Source organism: Neophocaena asiaeorientalis, unplaced genomic scaffold (assembly GCF_003031525.2).
Source record: "Neophocaena asiaeorientalis asiaeorientalis breed wild unplaced genomic scaffold, Neophocaena_asiaeorientalis_V1.1 scaffold141, whole genome shotgun sequence".
Lineage (NCBI taxonomy): Eukaryota > Metazoa > Chordata > Mammalia > Artiodactyla > Phocoenidae > Neophocaena > Neophocaena asiaeorientalis.
Window position 1 is genome coordinate 3,389,484 of NW_020174267.1, and position 23,695 is coordinate 3,413,178.

The following is a 23,695-nucleotide window of genomic DNA, read 5'->3' on the forward strand; positions in this document are numbered from 1 at the left end:
GGTTTTGTGAGTGTGTGTTTAAAACAAATTTTAAAACAAATTTACAGAGCTGTACTGGTGAAGACATATTTTGATTGTACTGAACTGTTCTAGCTTCTGAAGAATTTACGGAGAGAAGGGGTCAAAGTACAGAAACACTGTGTCAGTAGCCAGAAACACATTAGTTGTGTGTCAGTGAGGAGAAATCTAAGGCGATAGCCCAAAGGAAAATGAACACGCCAATTCTAGTGCAATCTAAAATGACAGGACTAACAGATAAAGAAAGGATCGGTCTTTTCAACATAACTGTTGGGTTTCCTTAGCAGACATTCATCATATTTCTCCAACCCTTTCTGCTCAGGAATTAAGACCTGGCAGACCCAGGACTTGGATTTGAGACCCAGTCTAAAGCCTACTTTTGTCACTTTCTAAGTGTATGGCTTTGGCAAGTTATTGTATAACTGTTTCTCACATCTTCAAGAAAATTATAATAACTGTCTCAAAGTTGTTCTATAAGTGAACTAATAATGCATGTTAAAAACAAACAAACAAGGAGCTCAACAGATCTCTGTGGGATAAGTGAGTGAATGTAAGGGCCTGGGTTCCTTCTTAGGCATTGTTGTAGGTTGCTTATCTCTGTCCTACTACAATGAAGATTTGATTCAGCATTTATTAGAGCTTTTAGAAACTTATCAAGTGAGTACATCTGCATAAAATTGGCCTTTGTGGGAAGTTTTACTTGTGAGAGTGGCCCACAAGTAAAAAGGACTCTGGTGGGGCAGAAACAGATAAAACACTGTTTTTACTTTTAGGTCAGTGTGTTTACATGGCACAGCTACCAAGGCAAGCTTAAGTCCTCTAACGAGATAAGCCTAACTCAGAAATCAGCTCTAATAACTCAGCCACAGTCACAAGGATGTAATGGAGGGCTTTACTTGAAAGGTTGGCAAAATGAAGAAAGATCCAAAATCCAAAAAACCATTTAGTTAAAATGTAACTTATTTTTGGAAACAGAGTACAGATAGTACCACAAAGTATAAAAAATGCAGAAAACAGTTTATATGAACTTTTTGAATGTTGACAATGTCATTGTTAAGAATAAAATTAAGTTAGTCTTGAGGTACTTTAGAATATGGGTGCGGCATTTAAAAAAAGTGAAAAAAACTACAGACACATATGAATTCAGTATTGACTCGATCTATTCTGTTTATAGATAACTGACATTTAAACTGGCTACATTTTATTCCTAAAATAGCCAAGGTAAAGATGACACCACAGAAATGGTATTTCAAGTTCTAAAATAAAACGACATGCTTACAATGGCTCAAAGCTGCATATGGTAAGAGTACTTCTGGAAAATGGAGTTATCTAACGTGGGCCTGGCTATATTTTTATAACTCTAAACTTACTTCTATATGAAAAATAAGCAATCTACTGAAGATTTCACTGATTCCACGAATTCAATTTTAAGGATACTGACAGAACTTTATAATAAAGCACTTCCAACGTGACAACATACGTAAGAAAGATATAAAAAAAGGTCCTAATTCAAACCAAAACCTGCTATAAGAAGTTTAAAAAAAATTCACTTAAAGATTAGTTGAAAAAAACATACACTTAAACAAACACTAGAGTGCCGTTCTGAAGAAAAAACTTATGACGTCAACGACACATTATTTTTAAGCAGCAGTCTTAAACACCTTTATATGCTTCAAAATACTGCTGTTTGTTTTGTAATAACTGCATTAGGTGCCACAAAAGGGACTCTGGTTCTTGGAGAGTCAGCTTCCTTGTTATTGTAGGAGATACTGCCAAGCAGGAGCATTAGGGTCGTGTAGGCAGTACTGAAAGACTGTGGCTCTGCAGTACCGCTGGCGTCTGGAAGGGCCTCCCGATGTGTGGGGTGACAGTTACACATCTGAAGAGTCACTCCAGTCAGTCACGGTTACTAAGCTGCTTTTCAATGTGCTGGATTCATCCTGAGGTCCTGTGGAGGGAGAGAGGGGGCGGGGGAGGCCCCAGTGATGAAACAGGCACACTGTCCAGCCTGTAAAAAATCCTCCACTTCAGACAGTAATTCATCACTCGTGTCTGAGTCTGCTCGCAACCCCACCCCTAGCTCCTACAAACTGTGAAAGAGGCTGTGGACAGTCCCACCACGTCTCTGGGGTAGCCTCACGGGGCCCTCGTAGGGAAGCTTCCGCCCAGCCTCCCCTTGCCAGCATTCAGCACAGGGCCTGGAGGCTGGCAGTGGTAAAGAGAGGAGAATAAAATGAACAAGCCAAGGAGGGATTAAATGGTAAAACGGTACCCCAGGTTTTCTAGGGTAGATGAGCTTAAACATGAAGTTAGTTCAAAAGTGCCTTGAGCCACTGAAACAGGAGAGGGCTGAGAATTCCACTTGCATGTGACTCCAGAAATGTTTCTTTAAGGGGTGTGGGGCCATGACATTGGGGCGGAGGGAGGAAACGTACTCAGGGCATCCTCTTGGCCCTGTGTCCTCACAGAGTCGCCATAGCATAAACAGTCTTTTGCTTTTTCAAAGATTAGGATGGATCTTGAGACAAAGCACAGAAAACTTATGACGGTGACAGAACAGAAGGTCAGTGTTATGACTGACACGTTGGTGGAGAAAAGAGGTCAAGTGAAGGTAGAGGCAGCAATGGCTAATCTTACAAAGGGCGGTGGGGATGGGGTGGGGATGAGGCAGGAGACCCTGCTACAGACAGACAGAGCAAGTAGAGATGTGTACGTATTTGTTAAAATTACAGATGTGGGAACAAAAATCCTGAAGAGGGTGCATGAGAGGTGCAGGGAGTGGGGAAGGAGTCAAATCCTCCTCTGTCTTAGCAGAACTTCCCCAGTTCATGTCTAAAGTCAGTGAGCCTAGAAATAGGGGTCTGAGCCCGTTACTCAGAGGCACGGCTCATTGGACGCACAGATGAAGAAAGGCTGAGAGGTGGAGTGGAGAAGAATTACTCTGATAGAAAAAATACAAATTATATTTTCTGATTTTAAAAATTAAATGGGTTGAGAGGTAAGTTACTGGACTTATTACCCATACTCTAGCCTGGGTGAATAGGAACAATAGCAGTGGATGGTTTCACTTGTCATTCATCCCACTGGCTACAGTGCTACAAGAAGAATCTTCCTTGGAAGAAAATAAAAATATGATGAATGTATGTATGAGGATGAATACAGGAAGACAGTCAGAAAAAGTGGCCTCATTTAGGTATGTGATCAGAAATTTAAATTTCCATGAGGCATCTGCGTGAAGAGACTATTTATATGGGCATTTTCAAAAACAGGTATTTTAGAAATTTAAAGACTAAGGATTAGACCTAAAATTAAATTTTAGAAAATTAGTAAATATATACAGATCAGTAAGTTGTTCACATTCCGTCCTTGTTAAAATAACGTAAGGAAAGCAAGATCTTTGTTATGCCAACAGTGTTTTTGCCTGATAATATATTAGCATAGCTTGGATATTTATAGAGGCTTCTGCTAGACACCAAAGCAGCGAACCTTCTCCCTTTGGCCCTTTCTGGTTAGTTGCACCCCAGGCACTTGGCACTTGAGGAGAATTTGATTCATTCTTCACAGGTGGAGCTTCCTTCTGTTCTCTTCCAATTCTTTTCCCCAAAGATTTCTCTTCCTCTAAGGATGATATGTCCCAGTCATTATCGTCCACATCTGCACACTGAAAAAAATACGTGGAGAATAATGAACGTTTCCTAAAGAAATTGTGCGTGTTAGAGCCCCTTGACCACTTTGCTGGCCAGACTGAGCCGCTGACACTGAATGATGAGAACTTGGGAGCCTCAAAGGATCCCCCAATCTGGCCATTTGGTCATCTCTGGAGGGGAAATGAAACGGATTTGGAAATCTGTGCTTTGAAAGCAGAGGGAATCACTCTTTTTCTGTTCCTCGCTGTGGAAATGAACATTTCCTACTCAGCAATCATGAACTTAGCGAATTCCAGGAACACTACGTTGTAGAAGTCAAGTGAGGATGTGCCCCAAGGAGCAGCCAGGCTGGCTCTGGGGCTCTCACCTCTGTGATACTAAGACATTTAACTGCAGGAGACATCACATGCGGGCCCTGCAGAAACGGCCCTGACCTAAAGGAGTGCGTGTTTCTCCGGCGCCCCTTCTGAGGAAGACGCAGTGGCTCTCTCTTGACCTTTTGTGACTTTTTGTCATTCTTGGCTGTGTCACACAAATGGCACTAACTTACGAACGTAGTTTGACGAAATGCTCTGGATTCCACAGATGAGCAGGGGAAGAATGAAATCTAATTCAAGGGAAAAATTAAGAAAAGAGCAACTACTACTGGCAGACCCCATCAACACAGATGAGCCTGCCCAGGTCTCTGTCCACAGAAGCACTTCTGGTGCCTGGTGTGGGACCTTGGAGTGTGTCAGGGCCTCTCCTCCACTCGGGGAGGGGAGCTTGGCTTTGCCCTGTGCTTGGGTCATGGACCTGAAGCATCTCTCCACCGACTCTGGCTCCCAACCCTGGAAGTCCCTATTTCACTTCCAGGTCTCGCCACGGTGGCAGAAAGGTTCCTAGACTCAGATCTGAAGTCCCCAGATTCTGATCAGTCACAAGTTTCTGTGAACAAACTACCTAACATCTGCAAACGTCAAATAATACACGTGACAGGGTTGTGAAAACCTGTAAAACTTGATAAGCATAGGACATCATTACCAGTTATCCTTTCACTATCTTTGATCCTCTATGGAATAGGAAGAAATACGATACTGAAAACAAGACAATGTAAAAATCTCAACCTCTACTATACTAACTGATTATATTTGTTTTACATTTCACTGTAAAAAATACAATTATTAAGGTATATTCATTAAAAGATGAATTTGTGTGTGCTTAGCAAGTAAAAGTGATATCACCTTTAGATCTTCTTTTTGTGATTTTTTGATGAACGCCTCAGCAACATTAAGCCCACCAACTGGCTTATTCACACTTCTGTGATCTGAAACTGTCTTTTCAACTTTTCCAGTTAATGTTTTAATGGAGGTTCCTATAGGAGCCACAGAAAATAGGTGAAGTTAAAAAAAAATTATATTTATCTTCAGTTCCAAAGTAGCCTTACAAACAATTTGAGAGAGTCTAAGCTTTGCAAATACTTCCTTTAAAGAAATCATGCTCCTCTAGACTAGAAGAATAAAACGTTTAAATCAGAGAAGGCTGGTCTCATTCAAGTACATGGTCAGAAACTTTAATTTCAGTGAGGCAGTCTCAAGGTCACCCAGTGTTAGGGGCTGAATCGTGTCCCAAATGCATATGTTGAAGTCCTTACCCCCATTACCTCAGAATGTGACCTTATTTGGAGGTAGGACCTTTAAAGAGAGAATCAAGTTAAGGTGAGGTCATTAGGGTGGACCCTAATCCAATACGACTGGTGCCCTTACAAAAGCAGAAAATTTGGACATAGATGCACGCCCAGAGAAAGTCAGTGTGACCAGACACAGGGAGGAGATAGCCATCCACAAGCCAAGGACAGAAGCACAGACTAGATCCTCTCCTCACAGCCCTCTAAAAGAACCAACCTTGCCACCTTGATTTTGGCCTTCCAGCTCCTGTCAGTAAGTTTCTGTAGTTTAAGCCACAGAGTACGTGGTAGTCTGTTTCAGCAGCCCTTATATGTGTTACGAATACATCCAGGCGTCCCCAACCCATTCCTCTCCTTCCACTTGAATATCAATTACCTGCTAAGCCCTGTCCATCTTCTTTAGGCGGCAGCAGCTTTTGGATTAGCCCCATCCTTTCCTCAGGCACTTTCTCAGCTCAGACTCCCCAGTGCTTGGTGCCCCAGGTGAGAACCACTGTCCTATAGAAAATTTCCAGCGGGGTTTCCAATAACAAAAGCTTACCTGTGGGCTTGGGAGAAATAGCAGAGTCCTCAATTTCACTTCCCTCGGTCCAGTCAGTGTCACTTTTGACGGTGTTCCTTCCAAGGCTACTCTTGTTGCTTTTAGATGACAGCACAGGAAGTAAGTCTGGTGAGACACAGGCCTGGAGGAGGTCCTCATCATCCAGCTCTTCCTCTGAACTGAAGGGAGGGGTCCTAAATAAATCAAAACCCAAATAGGGGACGCTGTTTCCCTAAGTTTCAGGATTTACCATGTGTCCCTTAAAGCAGTGGGAATTTTCTCCAGAGAGCATAATAGACACCCATGTGGCCACAGAACAAGATGGCAGCCAGGGCCACAAAGGGCTGAAGAGTCGTTTCAAATCCAGACCTGCCAGCCACATGGCGTATTTACCAAAATGTGCTGAAGTTAGGACATTACTCCTTGAAGCCCAAATCTGTATATTCTTAATATTGGTTTTCACACACCTAAGAAAAATATTTCACAGTGGAAAAAAATATTTTTGCAATAAAACTATGTCATCTTTTAAAATAGTGTCACTACTTACGGCTTACCTTTACACGGCACCCTACAAAGGACTTTTACATAAATACGTAATCTCATTCGTATCATCACGTGAATTATCACCCCATTTTAAAGTGAAACAGAAATTCAGAGTGGTATTCACTCATTTGAAAAACATTCATTGAGGGCTTCCCTGGTGGCTCAGTGGTTGAGAGTCCGCCTGCCGATGCAGGGGACATGGGTTCGTGCCCCAGTCCGGGAAGATCCCACATGCCATGGAGCGGCTGGGCCCGTGAGCCATGGCCGCTGAGCCTGCGCGTCCGGAGCCTGTGCTCCGCAACGGGAGGGGCCACAACAGTGAGAGGCCCGCGTACCGCAAAAAAAAAAAAAAAAATTCATTGAGCGCCTAAATTCCATACAACGTTCAGTTACACTACATCCCATGAAATAAGGCTCTTCCCATGAGATTATGTACATGAAGAGTACTTTTGAAGGCTGAGTTATTATTTACACTGTCTTTAATATATTTATTCTGTCTCTAGTATATATACAAAATGCCTTAATGAAGAAATAAAGCATCAATATTGCCAGAACAAGTCAATGATGATGAATTCAATTATTATAAAATTAGTTTTACTCAATTAATAACAATAATATACCTACAATTTATTGAGTACCCACATGGGCCAAGTACTGAGGCTGAGCCCTTTTCATATGTTCTCATTTAATTTGTAGAACTATCTTGTGAAAAAGGTAGCATCGTCCCATATTACAGACAAGAAAACAGAGCCTTTTTAACAGGCAAGCCACTGAATCAGTGTCACACAGTTAAGGAATGACTGAGCTAGGGTTCTTAGTATCATAAGAGAGCCTAAAAGAGTAAGGTCTAGGGCCATTATCAACTTCCACAAGGAGCTAGAACACTAAAATCTCATCCGGCTACACTATCACGGATCCAGACATTAAAAAGCAACATCACGCATTTATCGAACATTACTAGACACCGGGCGGGAGGTGGGCAGTTGGGGGAAAAAAAATAACAGAAATGACTCAGGTGTGGTCCCACATTAATGGAGGCCACACGGGATAAGTACTGTTGACCCAGGTAATATCTGATAAAGAAACAAAGATGTAACAAAGGAATCACAGATTAAATATGATGTGTACTAATTATGGCTCTAGTGAACCACAATGAACATACTAACTTACAATGAAAGAAATGTTCAGTGAAAAGAATTTTTAAACATCACCACCCCCTGCTTCCTCAGTACTCACGCAACAGTTGAAGACTTTCTGGGAAAATGATCTTCTGTGATTTTTTTTTTAACTCTAAAAGCAAGAGAAAAATATTTCTGGTGTAAGTGAATAATGTAATTTAAAACAGATTTCGTGGGCCATGGCTGCTGAGCCTGCGCATCCGGGGCCTGTGTTCCAGAGCAGGAGAGGCCACAACAGTGAGAGGCCCGCATACCAAAAAAAAAAATTTATTAAAGGGTGAGCAGCAGCAACTCTCCCTGAGACAATGAGAGATGGGTAAGCATTCCAAGTGTGATTCTCTGTTGGGTCAAACATTGCTGTGGGCTGAATGTTTGTGGCCCCCTAAAATTCATATGTTGAAGCCCTAACCCTCAGTGTGATGGTATCTGGAGATGGGGTGATTAGGTTTCGATGAGGTTATGAGGATGGGGCCCACATGAAGAAATTAGTGTCCTTGTAAGAAGATGAAGAGAGACCAGGGCTCTCTTGCTTTCCCTGGCATGTAAGGACACAGTGAGAGGGTGGCCATCTGTGGGTCCTGGAAGAGAAACCTCACCAGAACCTGACTGTGCCAGCACCCTGATCTCAAACTTCCAGCCTCCAGAAGTGTGAAAGAATAAATTTCTGTTGTTTAAGCCACCCAGTCTATGGTAGTTTGTTATGGCGGCCCGAGCTGACTGAGACGAACGTTAATAAAAAAATTTTAGGCTTGAAAATACTCACTTTGGAACAGATGTCCTATCAGTAAAAACAGGTTTTTGTCTAACCAACTGTCTGCTTTTGAGAGGAAGATGTACTGCTTTGGGTATTTCTCCAGTTGAAAGGGTGTCCACTTGAGAAGCACTGTACCTGTCTGGAATAGTGTCATTCGTGAGTCTCCATGACGTGAAAAGCAGAATAAAATACTACAATACTGTCTATGCTGGCACCGAAGCGAACAAGCCTGTTTCAAGGGTCTAGACTCCACACTACAGGGGGTTTTTAATGTAAAAAACACAATCTAAGACCCAACATTTCATGGTTCAAACAATAATAGAGTTGCCAATTAAGTTCCAAGGTTTGTGAACCATTGAAAATTATGAAACGGTTGTTCTATTTTGCTCCCATCTGCAGAAATGAAATGGCAGTTGGTAGCAGGCTTACCTGTGGACAGTAGTGTTCTCTCCTCAGTTTTACGGCTGACCTGATGTTCAAGGAATTCACGAATTTGCTGAATGTTAGGTATTTGTCTTTCTCGCTCATGTCTTGCTGACTCTATGGTTCTTAGCACTCTATTCAAGTGGTCACTTGGAATACCACGTATATCCTGAAGGAATAAAATGTTAAGTTAATCAATTATCCTGGGATGTTTTTCATTTCATGGACATTTGTCAGCATTAACCATGCCAACCTTTTGTCCTTACTGCTGCATGTAAGGTGAGGGATGCCCTGACATATAACACCCGGTCCCAGTCCCAAAAGGAGCTCACGGGGCAGTGGGACACATAACGTGTGTGTATGATTGTACGTGACTGGCTAAGGTACGGGGCTGTAGGGGCCAGGACCAAATGCATGGAAGGCGTGTGTGTGACTGATTAACCAACAGTGCAAGGTGTGTGACAAGGACTGAATGAGTCCACAAGGGCTAGAGGAATTAAGGGAGAGGGGCTGTCAGAGGCCCCACTGGGCCAAGAAGCCTTAAGGGGGAGGCTGGGTTGTGCCTGAAGGATGGGTGGAGTGAAACAAGTAGAAAGAGGGAGTGTTCCAGATGGGTGGGATCACCTTGTGGGAAAGGCAGGCAATGGGAAACAGTCAAGGCATGTCTAGTGGTTAATGCTACAGAGGAATGGGTGAGGAGAGCAGAAAAGGAGACTGATGCCAAAATGAAAAGCTTAAAGGTTGGTTATTCCACAGATAAGCGAAAATCCTCAGAGGTTTTCAATTAGGAAAATGCCATAATTTAAGAGGTGATTTGAGAAAATTCTTTTGGATTTGAAGGGTATCTAGACAGAAGAAAACCAGTTAAAGAGCTATTTATTCATTTATTCAATATCAGTGTCACACACACACTCCCATCTCCTCCCCACCATTCCCCTCAGTCTTCCCCATCCCAGGAAGTGGCTCCACCACCCACCCAGTTGCCCAGGGGACAGAAATCTCCATCATCAGATCAACTGCTACCTCCAAGAAGTTTTCTCTGACCTCAGTTATTCATTCCCCTCTACTTTTCCTTCATTTCACATCCTACAATCTGTCATTATGGATCTACCATCTGTTTGTGTGAGCAGGTGTTCAATATGTCTTCCTGTACCCTGCAGCTGGATGGAAAGACCCAATACTGTACAAATGTCAGTTCTTCCTAAATAATATACAAAATTTAAGGCACTTCCAATCAGAATCCCCACAGGGGTTATTCTGGAACTGCAGCAGCTGTTTCTAAAGTTCACTGGAAAACAAAATATGGAAGAACTGCCAAGAAACTTTTGAAATAAGACTAATGAAAAAGGCATGACCTATAACAGATACTAAGGTACAGGACAAAGTTACTAAAATTAAACCAGTATGGTGTTAGCAAAGGAATAGAAAAAATAGTTGAAAGGGCAGAACAGTTGAAAGTCCAAAAATAAATCCAAATGTACATAAAATGTCCTATATGATAAAACTGCTATATCGAACAAACGAGGAAAGGGTGGATTACTCAACGAAAGATATTGAGACAACTGATCCAACTGGAAATAAGGTTAGATCTCTAACTCATTGTTTCCAAACTTAATTGTTAAAGCCCAGATAGACAAAAAAAGTAAACAAACAAAAAACTATGTAAGCATTAGGAAAAAAATATAGCGTGTTTTTATAATCTTAGGATAAAAGGAAACGTTCCAAATAAAATATATAACCCAAAAACCATATGCAGACTGGAACTGGAACTCTCACACACTGATAGGGAAAGTGTAAACTTTTACACTTTGGAAAATTATTTGGCTACACCTATTAAAATTAAACATGTATACTCTTACACTCAGCAATTTCATTCCTAAATACACAGTCAAGAGAAAGGAATGCCTATGTCCACCAAAAGACATGCACAAGAATGTAATGGCCAAAAAGAGCCCAAAACTGAAAATCCAAATGTCCAACAACAGGAGAATAGAGAAAATGTTGTATATTCATACAATGAAATACTATACCACAAACTACTGCTAAATGAAACAGTAAGTATGAATCTTACAGGAAAAATCATAAGCAAAAGAAGTGACGCAAAATAAAACACAGTGTAGGATGCCACTCCTATGAGGTTCAAGAACAAAAAAAACTAAGTCAGAATAGCCATTACCTCTGGCTGGGGAGTACGGAGTTATATAGACTAAGGAAAGCAAAAGAGAGTCTTCCAGGGTATTGGCAATGATGGATCTCTTTCTTGATCTGGGTGGTGGTTCAGATCATACACCCCCCCACACACACACATACATACAAATCTGTATACACACGTATATGTGTATACACACACATACATTCAGATACATACAAATGCATGCACATGTGTATATACATGTGTACATATATACATACACAGATTTGTGCACACACACATATACACAATATCCACACACGTGCAAGTACACAGACCTGCATACACACAGCCACACATAAACATACATGCATTGCATGTACGTTATGCACACATGTACACGTGCACATATCTGTGCACATTCCATGCACACACATACTTTTGCATACACATACATATATGCACATGTGATGTATACACACACACAGGTATATAAATTCAGGTTGTTCAATTAAGCTTGTGTATTTTATGTATGCGATGAAAAATGTAAAAAGCAAAGAGTATACATATCATGATGTACACAACGATTCAATCTGGCAACAACGTGAGATACAATTCATTCATCCATTCATTTAATAAGGGTAGCTTAAGTGCTGATTTTGTAACAGGCAGTAATTCGGAGTTAACATCCGAATGTAAGCAGCCCTGCAACTGCCTGGATGCAAACCCTGGCTCCTTCATCACGAACATGTGACCTGAAGCAAGTTACTTCACCTCTCTGTAAAATACAGATGATATTGTCACCTACCTAAGAGATTAGTTTCTATGTTTAAATGAGTTACTATCTGGAAAGCTCTCTGAAAGGTGCCAGGCACCCAGTGAATGCCAGCTGAAGTGTTTAATGCATTATGTCACATTAGCCTCCGATCTCCATATGTGACAGGACTGACATGCCTTCTTCTCTTCTCTGATCCTTTCTTATTTAGAAAACAAAATAGGGAATTCCCTGTCAGTCCACTGGTTAGGACTCCGCACTTTCACTGCCATGGCCCGGGTTCGATCCCTGATCGGGGAACTAAGATCCCGCAAGCCACGCGGTACAGCCAAACAAGACAAAACAAAACAGCAAATATCCCCAAAGTGGGTGAACTTACTGCACTAATCCCCAAGGTTTCCAGTTTCTCCACCAAACTCTGCTCCAAGACTGTTTTTATTTCCTTAGTGAGGGAAGGGTTATTCTTCAAAGTTTTCCTTAAATGTATCTTGTTATTTAATTTCTGTTCATTTTCCTTTCCTGAAATAAGTTTTTATAACATATTAAAAAGGAATTAAACAAATACATTAAACCTCTAAGCAGAAAATGGCAAAACACAACTTCAAAACAGCAAGCAAGCATTTATAATGTTTTAAAGTTTTTGAATAGTTTAGTCATTCAGCACAATATATAATGCTTAAGTACTGTAGCTTTTAAAACTACCTTATGGGGATATATGTATATGTATATCTGATTCACTTTGTTATATAGCAGAAATTAATACACCACTGTAAAGCAATTATACTCCAATAAAGATGTTAAAAAAATAAAGAGTCAAGTAATGCTAAGCGCCACCAGGGAAGCCCCAAGTAATGCTATTTAAAAAAAAAACAAAACTACCTTAAGTCTGCTTCAAAACTTCAGTATCTTTAAAGACTTTCTTGATTACTTAATCAAATTATAGCTAGAAAATAATGTGAGAAATAGGTCTCTAGAGAAGCAAAGTCGAAAAAACTTACTTAGAAGTTTAATGTTTAATCCTAAAATTATTCTTACTACTTCCTCAAGAATTCATTACTCCTAAATTCAGTTAGAGTTTAGGTATCATTTAATGAAGAAAAAGCCCTATGTCTTTTAAATAATTAAGTTTTTATATAATAAATTGAGTGGAGGTTAAGTTCACATAAAATTTCAAAATGTGAAGATTATAATGCCTCTCAAAATACTTACCAAAATGAAAACAAAATTAAAAGTCTTAGGAAAAGTATATTTTCCTTAAAACAACCTATAATTAAAAACAAAGAAAAATAACAGCCCAGATTCTCCTAATGTTCCTTTCCTTATTCCTTTTATTCCCTACCAAAAAAAACGTCTAGTTTAAGAGGGTTTGGAGAAAGGGGCATGATTACAATGACCTTGAAGAACTGAGTCCTTATGTCAAAGGAAACTGAAGCCTCAAGGAAACAGACTCAGTGCTGGGTAGTTGAGACCCTTCGTGAACATCCAAAGGCAGATCTGGGAGAATGTGACAATGGTACTATTATCATTTGAAGTCTATTCTCCTAACAAAAGAACTTCGCCCAAAGGAGGGGGCACCAGATGCCACTGCCTAGGTCTGGGGCTGCAGGTGGGTCCTCACAGATACTCCATTGTTCCGTGGTCTTACCCACCTCAGCAGATGGAATTTTTAGGTTCTGATGGCATGTGGATTTGCAGAAGATCTTGAAAATATGCCCTTTGGTTAAGATGTTTTCTAAATACTAGTCAAGTCCGGTAGTAAAGAATATTTCTGTTCGTTAATTAACAGTTTTGCTGAAGGCAGAACTGGTCAAATTGCTATTTGTACATTAAATAGGAGGGAAAATCCTGCATGATGATGCTCTTCTATACTTTGCTTCGGTGGCTTGCTAAATCAAAATGATGAAATTTTATGTGATTCTATATGAATAAAAATCAGAAGTAATCTTAAACTTTATACTGTCAGCATTCATGCTGTTGTTTTCCCACCAATGTTTTTCCACTATTCTGAAACCACACACACACACACAAAAACACTTTTGTCCTAGGAACTGAATCCATCAGAATCTAGAGGGCTTAGCTGCAGCCACAGCTGTCACTGGCTTTGGCTGCTGGTTGGCCATCAAGTCTGCAACTGTCTGGGGCTAAAAGTAAAAGGACGTACCAGGAGAGAACCTGGAAGTCATGGAGCTACCATGGAAATAGATGCACCTCCCACCCCAATTAGGCAAAGAAAATTCTTTGGCCAGCATCTCAGATATAAGGAATGATACAGAAGCACAGCTTGAAGACAGGCTCTGGGACATGGGGCCACACGCAGGCGTCAAGTGATGCCCAGATGGATTTGCCAGTCTAGAAGAGTTGCAAGGCCTTTGATGGCAGTAACCGAATTCATTTGCTGACTGGTCTGGGTTCACCCTCAACCCCCGAAGAAAAGTTCATTTTGATGTCCAAGTTCCCCCAAATGACGGAAGATTAAACATTTCCCTCTGTCCTCAAATTCCCTTTACCTGTTTGTGCTTGCTTTGGAAAGCCATTTGTGAATAATTAGAAAACCCTTGATAGGAAGAACTCTTACAAGGCTGGGGCTGGCCGACAGAAGCGAGAGAAAGAAGGTAGAGTGGATAGGAAAAAATAATAAAGTTTTCATGTAAAGGTGAAATGAATTACTTGAGAGACAATCAGAGCTGAAGATTTTAAATAAAGCACGTACTGCTCACCAAGATCAACAAGACAAAATATTCTAGAGATCAGCATTTCCTCCAATTAAAAATTTTAAAGCATGCCCAAGCAGATGGCCAGACTAACGCACACGTGTGATCAGTTACATCAGACTTACAACACACCATTTATGGTAAGCAAATAATTGTAGCGCAAAGCAAGTAGTAAAAAAACAAAATAAATGCACAAAAAGCAAAACGAAGCAAAATACAACAGAATTTCTGAGTTGGAGGGGACTTGATCATCTAGTACTCCATCTCCTCATTATTCACACGAGGACTCTAAAACCAGAGGTAAAGAGACTTCCCCAAAGGTGACCCAGCCAGTCCTGCAAAGGCTGGACCAGTTTGCCTTCCTCCATCTCTTTGTTCTTTGCACTAAACTACGGAAAACAGAAAACTGGGACTTTAGTTCCAGCACTGTCACTAATTAAACTCGACGACCTGGAGTAAGCTCCTAATCCCCCCATATTTCAAGTTTCTGAAAAATAAAATAGCCCCTAAGATCCCTCCTGGCCCTCACATTCTAACATCTTACAGAACGGCAAGATCAAGTCTGTCTCAACACAACTGTCAGAAAGTAAGGATGAAGAAACAGTCTCATATGAGTTACTTCTTGGTAAAAAGTTGTACTGTTTTTGCAAACCATTGCTAAGATTTATCTGCACAGGCCTTTGTTTGCAAATGTTGGCACAAGCTGAGGAATTTATTGATGGCAATCAATCATGCTGGCTCCACGGAGGCACCAGAAAGATGCGGTCACTGGTTTCTGTGACAGTGTGCTGGGACTTGGCTGTTCTCAGCGGTCCTCAGCACTTTCTCGTCCCTCACCAGAGCTGTGTCTGAACGCATGGAGGGTGGCAAAGATTATTTTCTTTCCCAACTCAGTTCCCTAAATGTGGTAACAGCCGATGATGGTGTTTGCTGTCAATGATCCCTAACTCATGCCTTACATGGTCTAGGTAGACTTCTAAAAGAAACACAGGCAGAATATGCAGTGGGTGAAACCTGGAACTGAAATGGGGATGCTGGACAAATCAGGATTCCTCTTGGAAACCAGCTGACTCATTTTTAAATGAGTGTGAACTATATGACTTGCGATTCCAGTTTCAAAATTTTGGACCCTATCTATGAACCTCCTGATACATTTCATAGATTCTTCTGAGAATAAGGGATTTTGTGTTTCAGACATCAATAAATGATACTTATGTAGGAGAGAGAAAGCATGTTACATGCAAGTAAAATGAAAATACACATCATGTAGATGTTATAGATATGCCTGATGTAGTCCCTTCTCAAGTTGTAGCCTTGTACAAACAAACAAACAAAAAAACTGGAAACTGTCTAGAGAACACATAAGCAGTTATAACAAACATCAGGAATTTACATACTAGAACATATAATTTTACTTCTCTTCCTAACAAAAATGACAAAACCAGAGCCCATGTAAATACTAACAATTTGCTTTCTCCTAAAGAAGCGAAATATGGTAAAGCATTATTATTACTAAGGAGAAAATGATGATAAACTGATTCGAACATAATTGTTTTAGGATAAATCTAGCATTAGAAAATATTCTTAATAATGTAAATATTCATAAGCTTCAAAGATTAGTTGGTAGAAAATAAGTTTTATTATTACTACCAAATAAGATGAGAAAGCAGTAATAATCTTAATTATCTCCCCAAACCTGTAACAGCTCCCAAATTCTGCCATTAAGATATTCTGCATGTAAATATTCCACATTCAGGGCTTAGACATTATGCCTTCCTTGTTATTAAAAACAATTTTTGAAATGGGCACTTCACCTATTCATTTCATAGGTTCAGGGCATGAGAAATAACTACTGTGATATGAAGATTTTTGTATAATCTGGCACACAACTGTGTTGACTTGTCATCTGATCAAAAAATCTCTGCATTGACATAAAGGCTTAAAATTTTTTTTCAAGTTCACTGACACAGGAAATTTCTTATTCATATGTTAAGAAACAGTAAAGTGGGGGAAAAATATAACAGCACATTGGGGGCATAGGATGACAGATACTACATGTAGATTGAAAATGTAATCCAAACCTAAATGTCTTCCCTAATTTTGATACACTACCATAAAAACCACTGAACCATACTTCCAAAGCTTGGGTTTTAGCATCTAAATGTGATTGATGCAGATATAACCCCTCTTTGTTACCTTTTTCTTCCTCTGAAAGTTCTTCTATTGGTTCCAGTATGTGCGATGAGAATGCCTGTTCTATTAATGAGGAAAAATAAGAATAGTACAAATAGGACGACAGCAAAGTAAAATTAGTTCCTTTCAAACAATTTTGAAAGATATTGTTCCACAGTATTTTAACCATGCCTAAAATAGCAAGAATTTACTGGGAGAAAAATATTAAGGCAGCCAGTTAAAGCTGGTCGCCTTTCCATAGTATCTTCCCTTGCTACGTATTTTCTGTTATCCACCCTCAGGAAATTACATTTTAAATAATAAAGTTAAAATTTATTGCTCATCAACTTAGTGCCAGACATGATTTTTTTAAGGCACAAGAACACAACTGCAAAAGATCTCCTTCACTTATCCCTAAAAATATTTTCCTTGTATCTTGACCAGGTGGCTAGATAGAAAATTATTGAAAATATTCAATTTCCAAAGATAAAAACATTAAAAATTCCCAGGGCCTTGGGATTCCCACTTCTTGCCAGCCCCAGGGTCTTTAAGTGGAAGGACCAGAATGGTAAAAGGGCAAGGAGAGGTATCCTGGGGTCAGCAGTAGGACCAAGACACATTCTTATACACCTTCGTGTCCCTAAACCACGTTTCAAGACCTAGTTCTGCTCCCAGAGAGTCACCAGGGTGAAGGTGAGGAGATGAGAAACGAAGATGGGCTTTTCCCAATCCCACCCCAGAACAGTGGCCGGCGGAGATGAGGCCTCTGGGTGACTTCCCAGGGAAATGTCACTGTGCCCACACAAGGAAACCCGCAGGCAGCACAGATAAAGCAAACCCCATCCGATCAACAGAGGGAAAGCTCCTTCTTGGTTCTCCAGGTTTTGGCTGAAGGTCTAACTAACCACAGCAGTCAGGCATTAGGCACAGAATGAAATGCAACCAAAAGTCTGACTTAGGAGGTGCCTGGGCCCCTCATCTTCAGCCTGGAGACTGACATGGGGCACCTGCCCAGAGAGCTCTCCACCTGCTCCTACAAAACGGGGGTCATTTCATCCTGCCACCAGACCCCAGGGTGGGCGAGTGGGGAGGCTAATGAGAGCAACAATTCCTGAGTGCTCACCGGGCTGCCAGGCACAGACCTAAGAGCTTTGCACGTATCACCTCGGATTTACTACCTCCTACTTTGAAGGTCTGGCTTTTAATTTACTAAAGGGTGTTTCTGATACTCTATTTTAGGCATATACAAATATACACATACACACACATATAATAGGAATATACAAATAAATACGTATTATATTTAGGTGTTTAAAAATAGGCTCTTACAGCTTGTTCAGCAATCTACTGAACATATCTGACATTGACTGTATGGGAGAAATGCATTTTAAACTACTTTCAAATGAACTTTTGCAACACAGCCTATTAGTAAATAGGAGTCCACTTTAATTTTGAAATGTAAACATGGCCCCACAAAGGAGCATGTAATTCCATCCATGTAACACAACTGTTGAACATCAAAAAGGTGCTTTCATATTTGTTATTCAGCATCAAGATTTTAAAGTTATACAAATAAAGAAAAAAAATGTGTACCTATGTGTGGCAAGGGATGTTAACTAGACTTATTTTTTTGCGGTACGCGGGCCTCTCACTGCCGTGGCCTCTCCCGTTGCGGGGCACAGGCTCCGGACGCGCAGGCTCAGCGGCCATGGCTCACAGGCCCAGCCGCTCCGCGGCATGTGGGATCTTCCCGGACCGGGGCGCGAACCGCGTCCCCTGCATCGGCAGGCGGACTCTCAACCACTGCGCCACCAGGGAAGCCCTAGACTTATTGTGCTGATCATTTTGCAACATATACAAATGTCAAATCATTATATCGTACCCCTGAAATTAATATATGTCAACTATACCTCAATAAAAAATTTAAAAATTAAAAAAATAAAGTTATACAAACAGACTATTCTATTAGTTTGAACTGCTGAAAACAGGTTTTAGGAGGATTAAGCTGATCTCATTTTTTTAATTCACATGGTTTATATTTTATTGTACTTTATGAAAATGACAAGAATAAAGTTATGAGGAAAAGTTTTATAAAATTTACAAAATCATCATATGCATTTTATTATCATTATATTACAGGGATAATCCTATGACTTATGTCTCTTGAGTCAGGATTAATTGTCAAAATCTGACATTGCCTGCAGCAATGCAGAGGGCGGAGGAGGGGCAGATTCCCGAACTTGGGCTCCTATAATAATAAAGGCTGAGGAAGTGAGGTTGACCAGACCCCAGCTCCCAAAGCAGACTGACGTCCCAAACTGGGAGGGAAGGCCTGCCATTCTCATGCTTTATAAGCCACAGGTCCAGCCTCCAGTTCCTGCCCCGAGCTGAGATCTCCAGGGTGAGAGCTGAAACTCTTGGGGGCTTGAGTTTCCCCTCCGAACTTGCCAAAGGCCTCCAGAAAAATCCTTATGTCAGTCTCCCACCATTACCTCCAGAAGAAAAACTCCCAGACTTTCACCAAGCCCTCTCTCCAGTGGCTGACTCTGTTGGACCTCATCACCCCTACCCTAGAAGCTAACGGTTAGCCAGTGCTTGCTCCACTGGCTTTTGCTCCAAAGGCCTTGCTTCATTCTGTGCGTATTGCAGCCCACTGAAGTAGCCAAGACTCTTCTCCCCGTTTGGCAGGTAAGGAAACCTAGGCCCCTACAGTTTCATGAGTCAACCGTGAAACCAGACTGTCTGCTTCCAAACTCCAGACTCTTGGCCATGAAGCCCCAGTGCTTCCCTACTGGTGCTGCTGGGTTTATCTTCCGGAATTTTCTGAATGGCACCACTGTCCACCCAGTACCTGAGCTCATCATGTTCTGAGCCTTCTCTCACCTTCGGCCCCCAATCACTTGCACAGCCTTTCCACCAATCCCATGGAACAGCTGTTACGTCCACTTCCTTCTGTTTCATCACCACATCCCAATTCTTAGGTGAGGAATCTCTTAGACTATTTCTAACATACCCAAGTGATCTCCCAGCTCAGGTTCTTTGAACGCATCGGTCAGGCTAAGCTTCCTGCAGCCCAGCTCTCCAATCCTGCCATGCTCAGCCTCAGAACATTCAGCAGCTACAAAATGCCACAAGGACGACCCAAACAGCTTCAGCCCAGCACTCAGTGGTTGCCGTGAACAACCTGAACCAGCCTGTCCCTCAAAATCTTTTTTTTTTTTTTTTTTTTTTTTTTTTTTGTGGTACGCGGGCCTCTCACTGTTGTGGCCTCTCCCGTTGTGGAGCACAGGCTCCGGACGTGCAGCCTCAGCGGCCGTGGCTCACGGGGCCAGCAGCTCCGCGGCATGTGGGATCTTCCCGGACCGGGGCACGAACACACGTCCATGTCCCCTGCATTGGCAGGCGGACTCTCAACCACTGTGCCACCAGGGAAGCCCCTCAAATCTCTTTTGCATACTCTATGCTCAGCCAAACAATTCGTCTGCACCAATAATTCACATCCAGTGCTTTCCTGCCACCTTTTGCTTCTACTTTTTGCTTTGTCTCAGCTGAAAGGAGCGTGCCCCCTCCCTGGGGCAACCCATGTCTTATAACTGACGGCCTCAATCCAGGAAAATTCCAAAGTGCCCACCCCAGCTCTAAAGCTCCTGGTCAGACCTGCTGAGGCCTCCGCTGTAGCTGCATCTGGGATCAACATCCCTTTAACGCCCCACCCTACTTCTCTCACAGGTGTTGTCTGAGAGCACTGCCCAGACAGCACCCGCAAACCTCCAGCCCAGAGTCTGCGTCTCAGGGAACCCAACCTCAGCCGGTGAGTAATCATGAGATTTTTCATGGTAAAGGACCTCATCAAGCTTTGAGATAGAACAAAGGGAAAGACAGAGAGGAAGTTGGGCTAATTAATGCTGTGCGATACGTGACCAACCCTCCCTGTGCCCCTGCCCCCCAGCACCCGGGGAAGCTGCCACAGCTGGGGGTGGCCAGGCAGTGGGCCAAGCCTCCTCCTCCTCCTCCTCCTCTGCCCCTGCCCATTGAGATGCTCACAAATCAGCTTTGATCCCAATCCAAGGGCTGTGGGCCTCGTGCCAGGTCTGGCTGGCATTTAAAACGAGCATTTCAATCCCAACAGATGCCAGCAAGGGGGCATGGCTGATTCAGGCCAGGGTCCACACAGGACACAGTGCTCTAGACTGACAGATTTGTCAGGACCCTGGAATCAGCCCCAGAGAGCATTACATGTCTACTGTATGCGTCCTTTATCGGGTACCAAAAATATAAAACGAAGAAAATATGGCCCTCGTGTAATGCCAGATAGGAGGCTCACAAGAACAAGGTGGGAAACAAAAGAAACGAAAACACGTGTTGAGGTACAAAAAAGAAGTAGCCAGCAATGCCTTGTAAAAATCAACCCTACTACTGAACAGCACAGGGAACTCTATTCAATACTCTGTAATGGAACTATATGGGAACAAGAATCTCAAAAAGAGTGGAAAAAAAATCAACCTTAAAAAAGGAGGCAACAGAGAGACTTTAGACCTGACATAAATAAAATGAATAGAGAATAATTGCCGGAGATAATTTTCTCATATCTTCAATATTAAAGAAGTTTCTACAGGTCAAACATACATTTTATCTCTGTTCCTGGTTCAAAGGAAAAAACCCTGCACGTTCTAAACACTTGTAAATAATAACATCCAATATGTGAAGAATTTATGCAGTACGTATTATAAACACATGCCAAAGGGAACCGATCCACCTGAAATGATCTTAGGAAAAAAATAAGGGGCAATAAACACTTTATGAGTCAGTCAGTGAGTAAAAACGATAATTACAAAAGGCCATGATATATGGAGCAAAATATTTATGAAAACAAAAAAGTCCAACTCGACTGACCATGGATTTAAGTCCTAACTAACAGGCTAAAAAGAAAAGTGGAATGAAGTAATCATTAGATTCCAGAAGCATTTGCAGGTAAGACAGGAAAAAGGTGGTCCCCCTCCCATCCTAATTCATTTAATATACAGCAGACCTTAGGAAAACAATATATGAAAAAGATACTATAAAAACTGTTAGCACCTTAGCTGTATAAAAATAAAACATGTCTATAAATATTCACCCTGTCTACTGGATCATGTTAGTGACAATTATCAGTCTGTGGCCTGGGCCAAGAACTGGATCCTGGTAGCAGTTTCATCCAGTGGTTCCTACTTTTTTCTTTTGGTTTCCATCACATGTCTTTTCTAGCTTTTTTTCCAACCAATCACTGAAACTGTTTGTTTAAAAAAGGTGACTTGCTGCCACATTGAAAGTTATAAAAACAGTCACATATGCCCTGTGGCATGTGCTGGTTGGCTGGTCTAGTAGAAAGTCATCCTCTTACCCAATACCTATGACTTTCCCCCAAATATCATAAATGATCCAAGTACTACCCAGAGTTAAAATCTGTACCTGTGAGCCCAGCAGTAGATACATTTTATACTTAGCGACGGGTGGGTATGATCAGTTCACAGTAACATTACATAGGGAGACTGCAGTTTCATGAACTGTTTTGCATTCACCAAAACGTTTTGTTTGCATAATTACCCCACACAGAAGCACTTTCAGTTAATAAGTTACCTAACTCAGGGTGGAAACTGTACATAAAACGCTGAGGCGTTGCTGAAACTTACCATGTGCCATTGTTAGACTTGACTTAGCATCCAAAGTCTGTGGGGCTGGGGCATTCACTGAAAAAGCATAAAAAGAAAAAGCTCACAGCGTTCTGTAATTACAGCGTCAGCACCTGAACATGATGGTAACCAAATATTCGTCCAATTAGTCAAGATATATACAGACGATGAGGGACAAAAGACAAAGATATTACCGACTAACCTAAACCGATTTCTAAATAACAGCCTATTGAAATATCATTCACCCTCTTAAAATATACAATTCAGTGGGTTTTAACATAGTCAAAGAGGCAAACTATTATATATATAGGATGGATAAACAACAAGGTCGTACTGTATAGCACAGGGAACTAACTATATCCAATACCCTGTGATAATCCATAATGGAAAAGAATATGAAAAAGAATATGTATAACTGAGTAACTTTGCTGTACAGCAGAAATTAAACACAACATTGTAAGTCAACTATACTTCAATTAAATTAAAAAAAATACAGTCATGGAGCTGTACAGCCGTAACCACTATCTAATTCTTGAACATTCTCACCACATGTACACCTCCCAAAAATACCCGTATCTATTAGCCCCATCTCTCCCTCCCCCCAGCCCCTGGCAATCACTGATCTACTTTCTGTCTCTATGGATTCACCTATTCTGGTCCTTTCATAGAAATGGAATCATACAATTAAATATGGGGTCCTCTGTAATCGGCTTCTTTAACTTAGCATCATGTTTTCAAGGTTCATCCATGTTGTAGCATGTGTCAGCATCAGCATGTACTTTTATGGCCAAATAATGTTCCACTGTATGGACAACGTTTTATTTATCTTTTCATTAGTTGATGGACATTTGGGTTGTTTCCACTTTTTAGCTATTATGAATAATGCTGCTATGAATATTCATGTACAATAAACCAATTAAAAAGACTACCCCAATCACTGGGCTGGAAGACACCGTGAGAAGGCATTAATTCAGCCACAGCCTTCAGAGAGGAGTATACCTGATTCAAGTAAGACTGAACACCCTGTACTTCAAAATATCTCAGAAAATTAGATTCTACAGCCTCTCTTCCAATATTTGACAATTCCTATCTGAGGTTCCTCTCTCAACTATTTATTTATTTATCTATTAGTTTACTGACTCTTTCCCTAGCTTATTAGAATAGATCTTTAATTCTAATCCTATTCTAAAAAATACTGGCCACAAACTTCAGCTACCCTATAGGCATACAATTTTGTCTTTACAATGGCTAGTGTGAAAGTGTTCAACTCCTAACTATGGGTAAACTGCTAACAATTCTGGAAATACGGCCTTCAAACCCATTTACAACTTGCTAATCTAGATCCAGGTTTGGTAAACTACAGCCTGTGGGACATACCAGCCCGTACCTGTTTTTGTAAATAAAGTTTTATTGGAATACATTATTGTTCCAATATTGTGCTAAGTATAATTAAAATATAAACAATAA

General features: G+C 41.1%; 1 protein-coding gene across 10 annotated transcripts in view; it reads right to left on the minus strand.

Moving 5' to 3' along the window:
* Nucleotides 1-894: 894 nt before the first annotated feature.
* Nucleotides 895-23,695, minus strand: part of DZIP1 (DAZ interacting zinc finger protein 1) — a 54,311-nt gene continuing 31,510 nt past the window's right edge. For 6 of the 10 annotated variants that reach the window (XM_024755290.1, XM_024755291.1, XM_024755287.1 and 3 more), the window contains 9 exons: nucleotides 22,229-22,285; nucleotides 16,584-16,643; nucleotides 12,056-12,195; nucleotides 8,777-8,939; nucleotides 8,357-8,486; nucleotides 7,652-7,705; nucleotides 5,873-6,066; nucleotides 4,889-5,019; nucleotides 1,981-3,679 (listed from right to left, as the gene is read on the minus strand). In XM_024755290.1, coding sequence (XP_024611058.1) covers nucleotides 3,419-3,679; nucleotides 4,889-5,019; nucleotides 5,873-6,066; nucleotides 7,652-7,705; nucleotides 8,357-8,486; nucleotides 8,777-8,939; nucleotides 12,056-12,195; nucleotides 16,584-16,643; nucleotides 22,229-22,285 — 1,190 coding nt within the window. In that variant the 3' untranslated portion in view covers nucleotides 1,981-3,418. The other 4 variants (XM_024755293.1, XM_024755294.1, XM_024755295.1 and 1 more) reach the window with 3 other exon arrangements.